The 19,256-nt window shown below is 48.8% G+C and overlaps 1 protein-coding gene across 1 annotated transcript; it reads right to left on the reverse strand.

The window, feature by feature from the left end:
* Window positions 1-14,400: 14,400 nt before the first annotated feature.
* Window positions 14,401-17,341, reverse strand: LOC309563714 (uncharacterized protein). Its single transcript, XM_082268309.1, has 2 exons — window positions 17,256-17,341; window positions 14,401-15,730 (listed from the first exon to the last, which is right to left on the reverse strand). Exon 2 carries the CDS (start codon window positions 15,694-15,696, stop codon window positions 14,413-14,415), a length of 1,284 nt encoding a protein of 427 aa, XP_082124435.1. The 5' UTR covers window positions 15,697-15,730; window positions 17,256-17,341; the 3' UTR covers window positions 14,401-14,412.
* Between the last annotated feature and the right edge of the window lie 1,915 nt (window positions 17,342-19,256).

Below are 19,256 nucleotides of genomic sequence, written 5' to 3' on the forward strand. Positions count from 1 at the left end.
AGTCGGCTACCGACTCTTTAGTAAGGATGGGCTGCACCTTAATGGGGAAGGTACAGCTCTTTTGGGGAGAAAGATGGCCACCAAGTTGGAGGGGCTTTTAAACTAGGAGACGGGGGGAGGGCTCAGAAGTAGAGGCAGTTAGGAGGGAGCAAAGGACTGAAGGCAGTTGTAGGGTCAGCAGCGACAGTAGGTCCACAACGTCAATCGGTAGGTCTGTGCGGGAGAACCTCAGACCAAACAGGAATAAACATAACCAACAATCACGTTTAACTTCCGTAAAACTAAGAGGGGTATATGCTAATGTCAGGAGCCTAGCTAATAAAATGGATGAGTTGGAAATGTTAGTACATGAGGAGGACATATACCTTGTGGGAATAGCGGAGACTTGGTTCGACCCCTCACATGACTGGCTGGCAAATATCCAAGGGTATTCGGTGTACCGGAAGGACAGGGTAGGAAAAAGAGGGGGAGGGGTATGTCTCTACGTCAAGAACAATGTAAAGGTGATTGAGAGGAGTGACATTACGGAAGGGATGAGTATGGAGTTAGAATCCGTATGGGTAGAACTCCATAAGGAAGGAGAAAAGGGAAAAGTAATTGTGGGGGTTTGCTATAGGCCACCTAACCAAGGGGAGGAGGTAGAGCTGGAATTTTTAGCACTTTTGGGTAAAGTGGCAAAACTGGGATCAGTCATCATATTGGGGGACTTCAATTATCCCGACATTGACTGGGGAGAGGGGACTACACACTCACATAAGGCCCGTCTATTCACGGAAACCTTACTGGATAATTACATGTCACAGTTGGTGGATTCTCCTACTAGAGAAAACACAGTCCTGGATCTATTGATCACTAATGACCCAGACCTAATCTCGGAGGTAGGAGTCCAGGACAACCTGGGCTCTAGCGATCACAGGATGATCACATTTAGTGTAAATAACAATATAACAAGGCAAGTGGGGAACATAAGAACCCTTAAAGCGGAGTTCCACCCTGGATTTGTTTTTTTTTTTTTTAATACCCCCGGGACAGTCAGGGCTAGTGCATTCCACAATGGCTAGCCTCTGATCTGTCCCGGGTTGCACTTACCTGCAAGACGAAATACTTACCTTGCAAACGTCTTGTCCTGCGCTGCCATCTCAGATGTGGGCAGCTTGAAGCCAGCGCGTCCTCTTCGGCGTCTTCTTCCGCCTTCTGTGGTCCCACGATGCTCTGCGCCGGCCCCGACGTCACTTCCGGGTCGCGCGCGTCACCCCTCCACAGCTTCTGGGCATGCCCAGAAGCTGTTTAGAAGGGGATGACGCGCGCGACCCGGAACTGACGTCGGGGCCGGTGCAGGCGCAATGATTCCTGGGAGCTATGACGTCCAGCTCCCAGGAATCATTGCAGAGCCAGGAAGTGACGACGGGCCGCGGCCGAGGAAGGAGGAAGAAGGAAGTAAGGTAAGTATATTTTCTTCGCTACGAGGTAAGTAAAAAAAAAAAAAATATGCGATTATCCATTTCTTTTTCAGGTGACCCGGAGCGAGAAGATGGAGGTAAGTATAAAAATAGGGTGGAACTCCACTTTAACTTCAGAAGGGCAAACTTTCCAAAATTGTACTCATTGATGGAAAGGGTAAACTGGGACCAAACCCTGGGATCCCTGACCACAGAGGAAAAATGGGAATGCTTTAGGAACATATTAAGCAAATGCATCTTGCAGTGCATTCCTATGGGAAATAAATTTAGAAGAGACAAAGCCAAACCCGGCTGGCTAAACCGTAGCGTTAAAAAACTTATTAGGGGAAAAAAATTGGCCTTCAGGAAATATAAATCAGAGGGCACAGTATTGGCTTTCGACCAATACAAGGAGGCAAATAAGAAGTGTAAACACGAAATCAAGATGAGAGACAAATAGCGGAGGATAGTAAAAAAAACCCAAAGAAATTCTTTATGTATATCAACAGCAAAAAAACTAGGGCAGAGCATATTGCACACATAATTAACGATGATGGGAGGATGGTTACAGAGGACACTGAAAAAGCAACCGTGCTGAATGCTTTTTTCTCGTCAGTATTTACACAGGAAAAGGAGGGGTACACTGACCATGACTGTATGGGGTACACTGACCATGACTGTATGGTTAGTAGTAATACACAGGACTTGCCACTATGGCTAACAGAGGGTGAAATCAGGGAAAGGCTGGATAAACTTAACACAAACAAATCACCAGGCCCGGATGGCATACATCCGAGAGTACTCAAGGAACTCAGTAAGGTTATATCCAGACCACTGTTCCTGATCTTTGCGGACAGTATTAGGACAGGAGATGTACCAGGGGAGTGGAGGAAAGCTAACGTGATTCCGATATTCAAAAAGGGTCAGAGGCATGTCCCGGGAAATTATAGGCCTGTCAGTCTGACATCAGTAGTATGTAAACTTCTGGAGGGGATGATAAGGGACTATATTGTAGAGTTTGCTAAGGACAACAGCATCATCAGTAGTAACCAGCACGGGTTTACAAATGGGCGTTCTTGTCAAACCAATCTATTAACATTCTACGAGGAGGTGAGCTGTGAGCTAGATAGGGGGAGACCAGTGGATGTGGTGTACTTGGATTTCGCTAAGGCGTTTGATACAGTTCCCCATAAGCGCTTAATTTATAAAATAAGGTCTGCAGGTATCGACAGCAGGGTTTGCTCTTGGATACGGAACTGGCTAATAGGGCGTGTCCAAAGGGTGGTAATAAATAGCGCATACTCAGACTGGTCTGAGGTAGTAAGCGGGGTCCCCCAAGGCTCAGTCCTAGGACCAACCTTGTTCAATTTATTCATTCATTCATGGACAAAATAACTGAGTGGGCAACGACATGGCAAATGAGGTTTAATGTGGAGAAGTGTAAGGTTTTGCACTTGGGGACTAGAAACATAAAAGCACAATACACGTTAGGAGGGGAACCCTTGGGGGAATCAAAAATGGAGAAGGATCTGGGAGTCTTGTTTGATGATAGACTAGGCAACAGCTTGCAATGTCAAGCGGCGGCTACCAAGGCTAGTAGAATATTAGCATGCATAAAGAAAGGGATGTTTTCCAGAGATAAGACTATAATCCTTCCACTGTATAAAACTCTGGTCCGACCGCATCTGGAGTATTCTGTCCAGTTCTGGTCGCCAGTCCTCAGAAGGGATGTGTTGGAGCTGGAGAGAGTCCAGAGAAGGGCAACTAAACTAATTAGGGGATTGGAGGACCTTAATTATGAAGAGTGTCTGCAATCGCTTGATTTATTCTCCCTGGAGAAGAGACGCCTGAGGGGGGACATGATAGCAATTTTTAAATATCTCAATGGGGATCTCAGCTTAGAAAAAAAGCTGTTCAGTCGAAGGGATTGCATGAGGACTCGAGGACATACAATGCGATTAGAGGAGAAGCGTTTTAACCTCAGGCAACGTGGGGGGTTCTTTACTGTTAGGGCTACAAGATTGTGGAATTCTCTACCACAAGAAGTGGTTTCAGCGGGTAGTATGGTGGCTTTCAAAAGACTCTTAGATTTACATCTCAAGGATCACAACATTCAGGGGTATGTGAGATGATTACAGCCACACACACCTACACAGGTTGAACTGGATGGACTAGTGTCTTTATTCAACCTCACCTACTATGTAACTATGTATGTACTGTAACTATGTCTCCTAGTGTAAAAACAGAGATCAACGGTTCTACATAGTAGAACCGTCTGATCTGCATTTTTACACAGGGGAGAATGACAGGCGGCTGCGTTTACATAAGCCGCCCTCCTTTCTCCCGCTCTACCGACGATCGTAGTGTGACCGGCAGACATCGGGTCCGCCGGCCACACTCCCGTACTCCTCCGTGAACGAGCCGAGGCGGGCGCGCGCCTCAGCAGGCGCGCACTCGCCCACTATTGGCTCATAACCCGGTGACAGGCGAGCGACGTAGATCTACGTCACTCTGCCTGGTCGGGGCTGACTGCCGCAGTAAATATACTGTGTGCAGTCGGCAACCGGTTAAAGTGTTCTGCTCCCTGGTGAATAAGGTACATGTAGTACTTTGCCCCATTTTGTATGCGCTGTCTAAAGCCCCGTACACACAATCAGATTATCGAACGATCTGTCATCCGTTTTTTGTGGCATGCTAGTCTGATGTGGAAAGTGAAGAGGTTTTTTCATACGAATTTTCCCGTAGGACAGAATTCTCCTTCAGAAGTGATGTCATGTGTTGGATTGCTTTCTATGTGTTCTTTCCTCTCTGAGCATGCCCAGTCTTGCTCTTAAGATTTTTTTACGTCTAAATCTGTACTAATGAGACGAAAATCGGACGTTGTATTACGGACAACAAAAATTGTATAGCCTGCACATCAGGATTTTGTCAGCCGAAAAGTCGGAGTCGGCTGTCGGAAGCACCTTACTAACAATCCGAAAATCAGCAGATCGGTTGTCGGACGAAATTTCCCTTCCGAATTTCTTATCATGTGTACGGGGCTTTAGGCTCTGACAGCCCAACCAGCAAGGAGATTCCTGCTTTGACAAATGGGGCCTGCTTGCCTGAAACATTTAAACAGACAGTCCCAAAGCATTCCCCATGAGGAGATAATCTTGGGAAAGTGCTTGGAGACAAAGCCGAGGTCATGTTAGCTGACCTATGACCTGCGATGTTCTGGTCTGTGTGTACTACCACTCCTCTACATCTAGACCAGACATTGTGTACTACCACTCCTCTACATCTAGACCAGACATTGTGTACTACCACTCCTCTACATCTAGACCAGACATTGTGTGCTACCACTCCTCTACATCTAGACCAGACATTGTGTGCTACCACTCCTCTACATCTAGACCAGACATTGTGTACTATCACTCCTCTACATCTAGACCAGACATTGTGTACTACCACTCCTCTACATCTAGACCAGACATTGTGTGCTACCACTCCTCTACATCTAGACCAGACATTGTGTGCTACCACTCCTCTACATCTAGACCAGACATTGTGTGCTATCACTCCTCTACATCTAGACCAGACATTGTGTGCTACCACTCCTCTACATCTAGACCAGACATTGTGTGCTACCACTCCTCTACATCTAGACCAGACATTGTGTACTATCACTCCTCTACATCTAGACCAGACATTGTGTACTACCACTCCTCTACATCTAGACCAGACATTGTGTGCTACCACTCCTCTACATCTAGACCAGACATTGTGTGCTACCACTCCTCTACATCTAGACCAGACATTGTATACTACCACTCCTCTACATCTAGACCAGACATTGTGTGCTACCACTCCTCTACATCTAGACCAGGCATTGTGTACTAACACTCCTCTACATCTAGACCAGACATTGTGTGCTACCACTCCTCTACATCTAGACCAGACATTGTGTACTACCACTCCTCTACATCTAGACCAGACATTGTGTACTACCACTCCTCTACATCTAGACCAGACATTGTGTACTATCACTCCTCTACATCTAGACCAGACATTGTGTACTACCACTCCTCTACATCTAGACCAGACATTGTGTGCTACCACTCCTCTACATCTAGACCAGGCATTGTGTACTACCACTCCTCTACATCTAGACCAGACATTGTGTACTACCACTCTTCTACATCTAGACCAGACATTGTGTACTACCACTCCTCTACATCTAGACCAGACATTGTGTACTACCACTCCTCTACATCTAGACCAGACATTGTGTACTACCACTCCTCTACATCTAGACCAGGCATTGTGTACTACTACTCCTCTACATCTAGACCAGACATTGTGTACTACCACTCCTCTACATCTAGACCAGACATTGTGTACTACCACTCCTCTACATCGAGACCAGACATTGTGTACTACCATTCCTCTACATCTAGACCAGACATTGTGTACTACCACTCCTCTACATCTAGACCAGACATTGTGTGCTACCACTCCTCTACATCTAGACCAGGCATTGTATGCTACCACTCCTCTACATCTAGACCAGGCATTGTGTACTACCACTCCTCTACATCTAGACCAGACATTGTGTGCTACCACTCCTCTACATCTAGACCAGACATTGTATGCTACCGCTCCTCTACATCTAGACCAGACATTGTATGCTACCACTCCTCTACATCTAGACCAGACATTGTGTACTACCACTCCTCTACATCTAGACCAGACATTGTGTACTACCACTCCTCTACATCTAGACCAGACATTGTGTACTACCACTCCTCTACATCTAGACCAGACATTGTGTACTACCACTCCTCTACATCTAGACCAGACATTGTGTATGTGACAGGAGTCACTTTGGGCATGGGGGTTGTGGACCCCAAATTCCTTTAAAGAGGTTGGGAGGCACTATGTCCAGCCTTGTGTGGCTTTCTTATGTTTAAGTCACCCTGCATCTGTTATGGATGCAGGGTGACCAGGAGGGTGGTGAACACTATGGTTTGGACTACTACAAATGGGACAGTCATATTCAAGAATAATGTCTCCTTTGTAATATGAAGATTATTGTTCCCATTTGCCATGAGCTCTCTGAACAGGAAGTCAACTCCTAATATGGTCATTACAGGAAGTTCTGAGGAGACGGGCTGTCTAAGGTGGCTCCCCATTCACCTTTTGTCAGGTGTGCTAATGACCTCACCTGTTGTCTGCTAAGGGAGGTATTGACACTCAGAGTAATGTGTATTGAGGGCTCGTTAGGGAACCATTGTTCTGTGTCTGACTATAGTTTATATTGATTGCCCCCTGGGGCTTCTGTCTCCTTGCATTGGTCAAAGCTATCTGACCAATCCCTGTTGACTCATTTTCAAGTCCTCATTTGCATAACAGCCCTCCTGGTCAAGCTATCTGACCAATCACTACTGACTCATTTTCGAGCCCTCATTTGCATGTCTGGAGAGGACCTTATGGGGGACTGCAGGTACTGTGAAATTGACCAATGGGAAAGCGGTTGTTGGGGGAAGGATGTTCCAAATTCTGTATAAAAGTGTGCTGTGTTCTTCCAATAAATGTTGATGTTGTTCCTGTTTTACCCTCAACTCGGAGCTTTGTCTCATTCTTGGGGGATTCACTGTATGCAGTTGGAGACTGATTGCTAGGAGTGTAAGCTGATGTATGCTTTTCCTGTTCGTCTGCTAGCAGCTATTCGTGAGGTTCCAGGTTGGAGTGCTATTTTGTATCCAGTTCAGGAGTTTGGTGTCCTGCAAGTAGCTGTGCCTGTCTCTCAGAAAGGGGCATATCGCCTAAATGGATTTTAACCCCTTGTCTGCTGAAACGGTCCGTTACAATTGGTGGCAAGCGGCGGGATCGTTCCTACAGCCAGAAGGACAGCTACAGGAGACACCATTGCTCTGGATTTTACAATTGAGGGCAACGCATGTCCCAGTACAGCGACCCTGACAGCACCAGCATGGAACCAGCAGTGGAGTTCGATGAGGGTGCCATGGATGACCGAGATGCAGTCCGTAAAGGCATCTGGTACCAGGCACTGGGTATGGTGGAATACCAGCGGGGCGAGAGACTCCCCAAGGAAGACCAGTGACTGCAGAAGCGACTAGCCCTGCGGATGCCCTTCCTGGGAGAGCAGCCCCTGGAGGAATGGGTAAAGGAATTGGAGCTCCGGGTATGGCAGGAGATGTGGCTGGAGGATGCCTACCAGGCGCTCTGGTGGTATGGGGCACAGTACCTGCCCTGGACAGCCAAGCATGACAAGCCAGAGGGAGAGGAGTTTGATGGCCCTGGCTTGTTATGGGAGTCTTTTTCAGAGCTAGAATTTGGGAGCCCTACACAAGCCCGGTTCAGTGATCTCTTGGAGTGGAGGGAGAGCAGGTATGACTGGGACGACACTCAGGAAATTGAGCAAGACCTGGTCCACCTGGTGACCCGGGAGATGGAGCTAGAACAGGGCTACCAGCAGCTGTTCCAATACTATGAGAAGGCTCAGCAGGAGAGCAGCAGGACAGACCCAGAGCCAGACCCATTCAGAGGGGACGAGATGGTAAAGTTTTACTGGGAAGAACCCCAGGTGGCCGGTAGAGATGGGACCGAGGTCTCTCCACCGGTCCTGCAGGGAATTGGGAGCCCAGTCTCCATTCCCCAGGGGCAGTGTAAAGTGCAGGGAGAGGAGAGCAGCGTCCTCCCTCCCCAGCGGCAGTGTAAATTGTTGGGAATTGGGAGCCCAGTCTCCATCCCACAGCAGCAGAGTGTCCTGCAGGGAACAGAGAGCCCAGTCTCCTTTCCCCAGCAACAGGACACTGTATTGGGAGCAGAGACAGTCGGTCTCCCTCCCCAGGGGCTGGAAGTATATTTGGGAGAGGAGCTTGTTACCCCCTCTCCCCATTGGCAGAGTGATATCCAGGGAATTGGGAGCGCAGTCTCCATCCCTCAGCGGCAGATTGAGTTACAGGGGGCAGACACAGTTGGTCCTGTCCCCCAGTGGCAGATTGAGCTATTGGGAATTGGGAGCCCAGTCTCCATCCCACAGCAGCAGCTTAACGTACCAGGGGGAGACAGTAAGCCCCCCAACAGTGCAGATGGGACCGTGGTCTCTGCACTCACAGCACAGGGGGTAGAGGCAGTCGGTCCTGACCCCCAGCAACAGGGCTGTTTAGCCAAAGGGAAGACAGTCGGTCTTCCCCCACAGCAGCATGGTGGTGTATCTAAAGGGGAGACAGTCGGTCTCCCCCTCCAACAACCCGTCTCCAACCAGGCTACTTCTGTAGTAGCGCTGGCACCAGGGCAGATTACCGCTGGTCTCTGCCCACTCAGCAACCCACCAAGGCAGTCTACCAGTCCCCCACACAGCCAAGGTGAGGCACCTGGACATGGACAAATTTCTCTTCAATCCAGGTGTAGTAACCAGTTCTTTTGGGTGGGCTGTACTGCTGTTTCTGTTTTGTGGGTGGGCTGCTGGACTAACAAGGGCACTGACCGGCAGAAGGTCAGATACCCTGTTAGTCTGTTTGGAAAAGGGAAGAAATGTGACAGGAGTCACTTTGGGCATGGGGGTTGTGGACCCCAAATTCCTTTAAAGAGGTTGGGAGGCACTATGTCCAGCCTTGTGTGGCTTTCTTATGTTTAAGTCACCCTGCATCTGTTATGCATGCAGGGTGACCAGGAGGGTGGTGAACACTATGGTTTGGACTACTACAAATGGGACAATCATATTCAAAAATAATGTCTCCTTTGTAATATGAAGATTTTTGTTCCCATTTGCCATGAGCTCTCTGAACAGGAAGTCAACTCCTAATATGGTCATTACAGGAAGTTCTCAGGAGACGGGCTGTCTAAGGTGGCTCCCCTTTCACCTTTTGTCAGGTGTGCTAATGACCTCACCTGTTGTCTGCTAAGGGAGGTATTGACACTCAGAGTAATGTGTATTGAGGGCTCGTTAGGGAACCATTGTTCTGTGTCTGACTATAGTTTACATTGATTGCCCCCTGGGGCTTCTGTCTCCTTGCATTGGTCAAAGCTATCTGACCAATCCCTGTTGACTCATTTTCAAGTCCTCATTTGCATAGCAGCCCTCCTGGTCAAGCTATCTGACCAATCACTACTGACTCATTTTCGAGCCCTCATTTGCATGTCTGGAGAGGACCTTATGGGGGACTGCAGGTACTGTGAAATTGACCAATGGGAAAGCGGTTGTTGGGGGAAGGATGTTCCAAATTCTGTATAAAAGTGTGCTGTGTTCTTCCAATAAAAGTTGTTGTTGTTCCTGTTTTACCCTCAACTCTGAGCTTTGTCTCATTCTTGGGGGTATTCACTGTATGCTGTTGGAGACTGATTGCTAGGAGTGTAAGCTGATCTATGCTTTTCCTGTTCGTCTGCTAGCAGCTATTCGTGAGGTTCCAGGTTGGAGTGCTATTTTGTATCCAGTTCGGGAGTTTGGTGTTCTGCAGTAGCTGTGCCTGTCTCTCAGAAAGGGGCATATCGCCTAAACAGATTTTAACCCCTTGTCTGCTGAAACGGTCCGTTACAGTGTACTACCACTCCTTTACATCTAGACCAGACATTGTGTACTACCACTCCTCTACATCTAGACCAGACATTGTGTACTACCACTCCTCTACATCTAGACCAGACATTGTGTGCTACCACTCCTCTAGATCTAGACCAGGCATTGTGTACTACCACTCCTCTACATCTAGACCAGGCATTGTGTACTACCACTCCTCTACATCTAGACCAGGCATTGTGTACTACCACTCCTCTACATCTATACCAGACATTGTATACTACCACTCCTCTATATCTAGACCAGACATTGTGTACTACCACTCCTCTACATCTAGACCAGGCATTGTGTACTACCACTCCTCTACATCTAGACCAGACATTGTGTACTACCACTCCTCTACATCTAGACCAGACATTGTTTACTACCACTCCTCTACATCTAGACCAGGCATTGTGTACTACCACTCCTCTACATCTAGACCAGACATTGTGTACTACCACTCCTCTACATCTAGACCAGACATTGTGTACTATCACTCCTCTACATCTAGACCAGACATTGTGTACTACCACTCCTCTACATCTAGACCAGACATTGTGTACTACCACTCCTCTACATCTAGACCAGACATTGTGTACTACCACTCCTCTACATCTAGACCAGGCATTGTGTACTACCACTCCTCTACATCTAGACCAGGCATTGTGTGTTATGGCTCTGGAACATCCAGGCATTGTGTGTTATGGCTCTGGAACATCCAGGCATTGTGTGTTACGGCTCTGGAACATCCAGGCATTGTGTGTTATGGCTCTGGAACATCCAGGCATTGTGTGTTACGGCTCTGGAACATCCAGGCATTGTGTGTTACGGCTCTGGAACATCCAGGCATTGTGTGTTACGGCTCTGGAACATCCAGGCAGGATACAGAGAGAAATAATCCGGTGAAGAGAAGGAGATTTCAGGGAGTTTTTATAACAATAACATTTTTCGATCACATTGTAAATGAGAATTTTCGGGAACTTAAATCTAACAGAAAATAAAATGCACATCCTCCACCCTCTCCAGACCCCGCCCCCTTTGATCAGTGACCCCCGCCTATAATGCGGAACCCTCGCTGGGTCCGGGGACTTTCTATGGAAACCAACTCCCAGATTAAAGGGGGCTTCCGCTCTTCTACTGAACAGGCAAAGTGAGAGATTCTCCTGATGATTAAGAAGGCACTTCGCTTCCCAATCAACAATTATCTGTAATCTTCACGCTTCCATCGTTATTAGATAAGAAACGATATCATAGAAACTTCTTTTACTCTTTCCTATATTACATTTCTTCAGTTATTTCCGTTTTTTTTTGCCTAGGAAATTTCTGTCATAAATCCCAGGAGTCTTTGGGGGGGGGGCGGTTCTTAGTGAAGCACACCCTCCTGCACATACCTAAACAAGGACAGATGGATTCCAGGACGTAAATGCTACATGAATGATCTGCCTTACTGAAGATGGCCATGGCCAGAAGTGCTAGGGGGTGTTTTTTTTAAAGTGATTGTCTCCATCCATGGATGGATGGATGGAGACATAAATAGACGGAGACATGGAGGAATGAATAGAGACATGGATGGCTGAATGGATGGGGACATGGCTGGATGGAGACATGGATGCAGAGATGGAGACGTGGATGGAGAGATGGAGACATGGATGCAGAGATGGAGACATAGTTAATGAAGACATGGATAAAAGGAGACATGGTTGGATAGATGGAGATATGGATGGATGGAGAGATGGAGACATGGATGGAGAGATGGAGACATGGATGGAGAGATGGAGACATGGATGGAGTGATGGAGACATGGATGGAGTGATGGAGACATGGATGGAGTGATGGAGACATGGATGGAGAGATGGAGACATGGATGGAGAGATGGAGACATGGATGGAGAGATGGAGACATGGATGCAGAGATGGAGACATGGATGCAAAGATGGAGACATGGATGGAGTGATGGAGACGTGGATGGAGAGATGGAGACGTGGATGGAGAGATGGAGACATGGATGGAGAGATGGATAGAGAGATGGAGACATGGATGGAGAGATGGAGACGTGGATGGAGAGATGGAGACGTGGATGGAGTGATGGAGACGTGGATGGAGTGATGGAGACATGGATGGAGTGATGGAGACATGGATGGAGTGATGGAGACATGGATGGAGTGATGGAGACATGGATGGAGTGATGGAGACATGGATGGAGAGATGGAGACATGGATGCAGAGATGGAGACATGGATGGAGTGATGGAGACGTGGATGGAGTGATGGAGACGTGGATGGAGAGATGGAGACGTGGATGGAGAGATGGAGACATGGATGGAGAGATGGATAGAGAGATGGAGACATGGATGGAGAGATGGAGACGTGGATGCAGAGATGGAGACATGGATGGAGTGATGGAGACATGGATGGAGAGATGGAGATATGGATGGAGAGATGGAGACGTGGATGGAGAGATGGAGACGTGGATGCAGAGATGGAGACGTGGATGGAGAGATGGAGACATGGATGGAGTGATGGAGACATGGATGGAGAGATGGAGACATGGATGGAGTGATGGAGACATGGATGGAGTGATGGAGAGATGGATGGAGTGATGGAGACGTGGATGGAGAGATGGATGGAGTGATGGAGACGTGGATGGAGTGATGGAGACATGGATGGAGAGATGGATGGAGTGATGGAGACGTGGATGGAGTGATGGAGACATGGATGGAGAGATGGAGACATGGATGGAGAGATGGAGACATGGATGGAGTGATGGAGACATGGATGGAGTGATGGAGACATGGATGGAGTGATGGAGACATGGATGGAGTGATGGAGACGTGGATGGAGAGATGGAGACGTGGATGGAGAGATGGAGACATGGATGGAGAGATGGATAGAGAGATGGAGACATGGATGGAGAGATGGAGACGTGGATGCAGAGATGGAGACATGGATGGAGTGATGGAGACATGGATGGAGAGATGGAGATATGGATGGAGAGATGGAGACGTGGATGGAGAGATGGAGACGTGGATGCAGAGATGGAGACGTGGATGGAGAGATGGAGACATGGATGGAGTGATGGAGACATGGATGGAGAGATGGAGACATGGATGGAGTGATGGAGACATGGATGGAGTGATGGAGAGATGGATGGAGTGATGGAGACGTGGATGGAGAGATGGATGGAGTGATGGAGACGTGGATGGAGTGATGGAGACATGGATGGAGAGATGGATGGAGTGATGGAGACGTGGATGGAGTGATGGAGACATGGATGGAGAGATGGAGACATGGATGGAGAGATGGAGACATGGATGGAGTGATGGAGACATGGATGGAGTGATGGAGACATGGATGGAGTGATGGAGACATGGATGGAGTGATGGAGACGTGGATGGAGAGATGGAGACGTGGATGGAGTGATGGAGACATGGATGGAGTGATGGAGACATGGATGGAGAGATGGAGACATGGATGGAGAGATGGAGACATGGATGCAGAGATGGAGACATGGATGGAGTGATGGAGACGTGGATGCAGAGATGGAGACATGGATGGAGAGATGGAGACATGGATGGAGAGATGGAGACATGGATGGAGTGATGGAGACATGGATGGAGTGATGGAGACATGGATGGAGTGATGGAGACATGGATGGAGTGATGGAGACATGGATGCAGAGATGGAGAGATGGAGACATGGATGGAGTGATGGAGACATGGATGGAGAGATGGAGACATGGATGCAGAGATGGAGACATGGATGCAGAGATGGAGACATGGATTGATGAAGACATGGGAAGATATAAGGAGACATGGATGGATTGATGAAGACACGGATGGAAGGATTGAATATTAATCATTTATTAAATAGAGTTTTTGGTTTATGGTACTCGGATGCCGTGAAGATCCACTTTAAGAACTCCTCCTTCCAAAATGGAGGTTTGAGTTGTAGGTGGAGGGGTGACCCAACCACGGTCTCATTTCCCCATTCCTCCCTACAGAAAAGAGGCTCCCTCACAATGTCTGTGATGGATGGGCGGAGCTGGGAACTCACGGTCAGATGTTTGGTAATGAAACCAACTGGTGCCCTTCCATAAAGTCGCCTTGTGAAAGCCCCGCTCCTGGGAGACCTATGAAGCCGGGGACAACTAACCTGACCCTGCATGCTTCCTACCCAAAATGATGACATTTGGGCGGACTGTCCGGTAATGAGAACCCCGGGGGGGGACTCTGCGAGTTGGGCAATGTGCCACCATCACTGTCCTCCGGCAGCACCGGACGCCGTCTCCTCTGGGGAATGTGCCACCATCACTGTCCTCCAGCAGCCCCGGACGCCGTCTCCTCTGGGGAATGTGCCACCATCACTGTCCTCCGGCAGCCCCGGGCGCCGTCTCCTCTGTGGAATGTGCCACCATCACTGTCCTCCGGCAGCACCGGGCGCCGTCTCCTCAGTGTCCTGATGCTTGAAGTGGATCTTCCGCCAGGAGAAGGCTTTGATGACGGTGTGGACCTTCCAGTGGGCGGAGAGCTCCGCCTTGGTCAGGAACTTCTCACTGCACTCGGAGCACACAAAGGATTGCTGCACCGGGTGGAGGATCTCGTGGTTGATCAAGTCCGACTTGTTGTCAAAGGTGACGCCACACTTGGCGCACACGAGGCGCCGGTCGGTGTAGTGGACCCGCTGGTGCTGGATAAGAGCGGAGTTACTGGTGAAGGACTTGGTGCAGTCCTTGCAGGTGAAGGCGGGCTCCCGGGTGTGGACACGCTGGTGGAGCGTCAGGCCCAGCTTGGAGGAGAAGTAGCGGTCGCAGTTGGAACACTCAAAAGACTTCTCTCGGCTGTGGGCGGCCTCCTGGTGCTTCTGACAGGAGCCCTTCCGGGAGAACTTCTTCCCGCAGGTGGCGCAGGCGTAGATGGCCTCACCCCGGTGAAGTCTCTGGTGGAGTCGATAGGCAGCTTTGCCGAAGAAGACTTTCCCACATTCGCTACAGTTCAGAGTCTTGTGGAGTTTGCGGATGTTGCAGGGTGCCCTCATGCGGTCATCCGTGCGGGTCACCATGTAGGTGTGATCTCGGGTGGCGTAGTTGTCAATCTCAGGGACCACCTCCACATAGTCCTCATCGGATGACTCCTCCCCCTTGATGCGCACTGTAGTGTATTCGATCTCTGTGTGGTCACTTAGGTTATCCAGCTCCTCGTCTCCACCCAGGGCGGAGCCATCTGGTAACACCTCCGAGGTACGATGCTCCTCATTGTCTACTGAAGGGAAGTCACCTTCGTCACCAGAGATTGGCTCCTCCTTTATACAGACGGTGGTGTACTCAAGCTCCTCCTCACCCGACTCCTCTTTGATACATAAGGAGGGAGTGGAGAGGGTGGAGTTTAGATGTGGCCCACGCCAACCTGGGAGCCAATCCTCACAACCATTACCCAGGGACTGATCTACAGGTGGGCGGAGCTCATAGTCACATGGCTCTTCTTTAATACGATTGGTCATATATAAAGAGTGATTATCCTGTGGAGGATCTTCATCCTCCGGGGGTTCCACTTTAATTTGGGCTGCAGTATTTTCAGTATGATCTGAGCGGAGTTCCTCCATAAGACCTGCGGTGAGTTGGGGGGTTGAGGTGGAACGTTCTTCCTCCAATGAGCGGAGTTCCCCCTGAACGCCAGCAGATGAGGGCTTCATGTCGGCCATATTGTCCTCATTGGGGACAAATCGCGGTTCTCACCTCGAAGGAAACACATTGAATTACTGCCATGTACCAGAAAAGGGGCGGAGCTATGGGCTCGCTTACCCAATATAATATAGTAATGGTAATAAAAGCTCCTCCCCCCATAGAGGAGGATGATGGGTATTGATACAAAGGGGGGGGGGGTAATATAAGCCCCCCCATATCATTACCTATCATCCTCTACTGCTGTGGGGGAGCTTATATTAACCCCACTCCCATATCAAATACCCAATCATCAATAAATCTCTAACCTTAAGGGGGTAATATAGGCTCCTCCTCCTACAGAGGATGATGGGTATTGATACATGGGAGGGGGGCAATGTAAGCTCCCCCCCACATCATTACCCATCATCCTCTACTGTGGTGGAGACTTAACCCCACCAATAACAATAACCAATAATATCAATAACACTCTAACCCTATAGGCATAATTTAAGCTCCTCCCCCACAGGTGGTTGATGGATCATGATGATGGGGGGGGGGGGGGGGGGGGTAATACAAGCTCCTTCCCCTACAAAGGAGGTTGGGCAGTGGTCGGGGGGAGGGTAATATTTTGGGAGTGCAATACCAGAATTGCCCCCAGCACAGGAGGATGATGGGTATTATTAATAGTGGGGGGAGGGGTGATAATATAATTCCACCCCAGGAAGATGCTGGGTGGTAATAATACTGGTGGGAAGGTGTAGTAATATTAATACTTAGGAGGGGGAGGGGTGGTAGTATTAATAATTGAGGGGGGAGACCTGATGATAATACTGGAGGGGGAGGGGTGGTAATATTAATATTGGAGGGGGAGGGGTGGTAATATTAATACTGGGGGGGAGGGGTGGTAATATTAATACTGGAGGGGGAGGGGTGTAATATTGGAGGGTGGTGATATTAATCCTGGAGGGGGAGGGGTGGTAATATTAATATTGGAGGGTGGTAATATTAATACTGGGGGGGGAGGGGTGGTAATATTAATCCTGGAAGGGGTGGTAATAATACTACTGGAGGGGTTGGTAATATTAATCCTGGAGGGGGAGGGGTGGTAATATTAATATTGGAGGGGGAGGGGTGGTAATATTAATACTGGGGGGGGAGGGGTGGTAATATTAATACTGGAGGGGTGTAATATTGGAGGGTGGTGATATTAATCCTGGAGGGGGAGGGGTGGTGGTATTATTACTGGAGGGTGGAAATATTAATACTGGAGGGGGAGGGGTGGTAATATAAATCCTGGAGGGGTGGTAATAATACTACTGGAGGGGGAGGGGTGGTAATATTGGAGGGTGGTGATATTAATCCTGGAGGGGGAGGGGTGGTAATATTAATATTGGAGGGTGGTGATATTAATCCTGGAGGGGGAGGGGTGGTAATATTAATATTGGAGGGTGGTAATATTAATACTGGGGGGGAGGGGTGTAATATTAATCCTGGAAGGGGTGGTAATAATACTACTGGAGGGGGTGGTAATATTAATACTGGGGGGGGAGGGGTTGTAATATTAATCCTGGAGGGGGAGGGGTGGTAATATTAATACCTGTATCTGTAGAGTAACTCCGAATATTTCCATCAGCAGCTTCTCCTTCTCTCCCCCTCCCATAATCCCTTTCCTGCCGCCATCTTGTCGGAGACCGGAAGTTCCCCTATAGCAACCCTAGGTAAAAGCATTAATTTCCGGTCACATGACGTCTCCAGCTTTCATTCACACGCTTCTCTCAGCTGAATCCATTTCCTCTGCTGCCATCTAGCGGCAGCAACTGATAACTTCACCCACAACATATCTCTGCTGCTCTGCTGCCATCTTGTGGTGAGATATGATAATTCACTCCTCAGTCCTCTGTTTTATCCTGGCAGCTGGCATGTGGCCAATCCTGACAACCAATCAGAAGACATTCATTGAGCTCTGACTGGCTGGTGAGGACATGAAAACACTTCTCTGTCACTATTCAGCCGCCCTCCCCCTCTCTCTCGATGTCCTGGAATCTGAGACATTCTACTGGAACTGCCACAGCGTCAGAGGGACCCGCGTAACCCAACCAGCCATGACATCGATAAGACCCCGACATAAGCAGAGAGGGGTCACCTCAATAGGGTTAGGACTGGGACCAGGGGGAGGTTCTAGGGCAGTGACTGGAACCATGACAACTTTAGGTCTGGGGTCAGAGTTACAGCTAGGCTGGGGCCATTAGTACTAGTGATGGGGCCGGGGCTAAGGCTAGAGGAAAGGGCTGGGGCCGGGGCTAAGACTAGAGGAAGGACTGGGGCTGTAGGCATTCTGTTGGGGTGAGTTTAGGAATAGTTTTAGGTCTTTAAGGGTTGGGCTTAATTTATAACTAGGTTAATAATGAGGCAAGCAGAAGGCTTAGAACTTGGACAGAGGGGGGGGGGGGGGTTTCAAGTTATAGCTAGGGCTTGTGTTTGTATAGGTGAAAGGCCAGGTTGTGAAAAGGATTAGGACCAGGGGAAGGAGTAGGGTTAGGGCTGTAGGAATAATGTTGGGTAAAGGGTAGGAGTAGGGTACACATTAGGCTAGGGTTATGTGGTTAGGACTAGAGCTATGGTAAGGGTTAAAATGATAGGACTATAGCTGGGGCTTAGAAAGCAGTAGGACAATGACGTCTTAACACAAGGCTTGGGCATAGTTTTAGGAACACATCTGGGACTGGAGGGTTAGGGAATTGGCCTAGAACTAGTACCAAGGTTAGGGCTAGGGATAGGCTTTGGATTATCAAGGGTTGTAAAAGGATTAGGATTTTGGTTAATGCTATATCTGTGGCCGAAACCGATGTATTGGGATAGTGCTAGGACGAATCTCCTAAATTTGTTAGGCCTTTTTTGGGGGGGGGGGGGGAGCTGTAGCAACAGGGCTAAGGTTAGGACTAATGTTAGAGTTAACTTTTAGGTCAGCACCAAGGTTTTGGTTCAGCCTATTGTTGGGGCAAAGGTTAGGACCAGATTTTGGGTTCCAGAGGGATGGGTTAGGGTTCGGGCTATGATTGGGCCTTGCATAGGTTTAGGACTATGGTTGAGACTGAAGGTGTTTGGTTAAAGCGAATCCTTGGTTGAGTCTAATGCCAGGACTAGGACTGTAGACTCGGGAGTAGTGTTAGGTTAGGGAAATTGGGTTGGTCTGTATAGGACAAGACTTCGGTCAGCGCTTTTGGCTTTCATCAGGCTTGGCACTGGAGTTTGGAGGAAGACTTGTAGAGTTATGGCTAAAACGAGGACCTTAGGGCTCATATTGGGGAAAGGGTCATAGATACAGGGTTTGTGTTTTGGGGAAAGTCCAGGGTTGGACACAAGGTCATAGAGTTGGGGGTGATCCCTGATCTCAAGTCTAAAGCCCCGTACACACGTACTGATCGGCCGTCTTTTGTCCAGGGCTGTCGTGTCTGTTGAAAAGTGCAAAAGACTGCACATGAATTTTGAGGGCAACAACAGCCGACTGCAGAAGTGATGTCATGTGACGGAAGTGATGTCATGTGACGGAAGTGATGTCATGTGACGGAAGTGATGTCATGTGACGGAAGTGATGTCA

The sequence above is a fragment of the Pelophylax lessonae genome (assembly GCF_965119305.1).
Source record: "Pelophylax lessonae genome assembly, chromosome: 9".
Lineage (NCBI taxonomy): Eukaryota > Metazoa > Chordata > Amphibia > Anura > Ranidae > Pelophylax > Pelophylax lessonae.

Bases quoted from the DNA above. Each gene is read 5' to 3' on its own strand.
- LOC309563714 (XM_082268309.1), bottom strand. From the start codon at position 15,696: ATGGCCGACATGAAGCCCTCATCTGCTGGCGTTCAGGGGGAACTCCGC.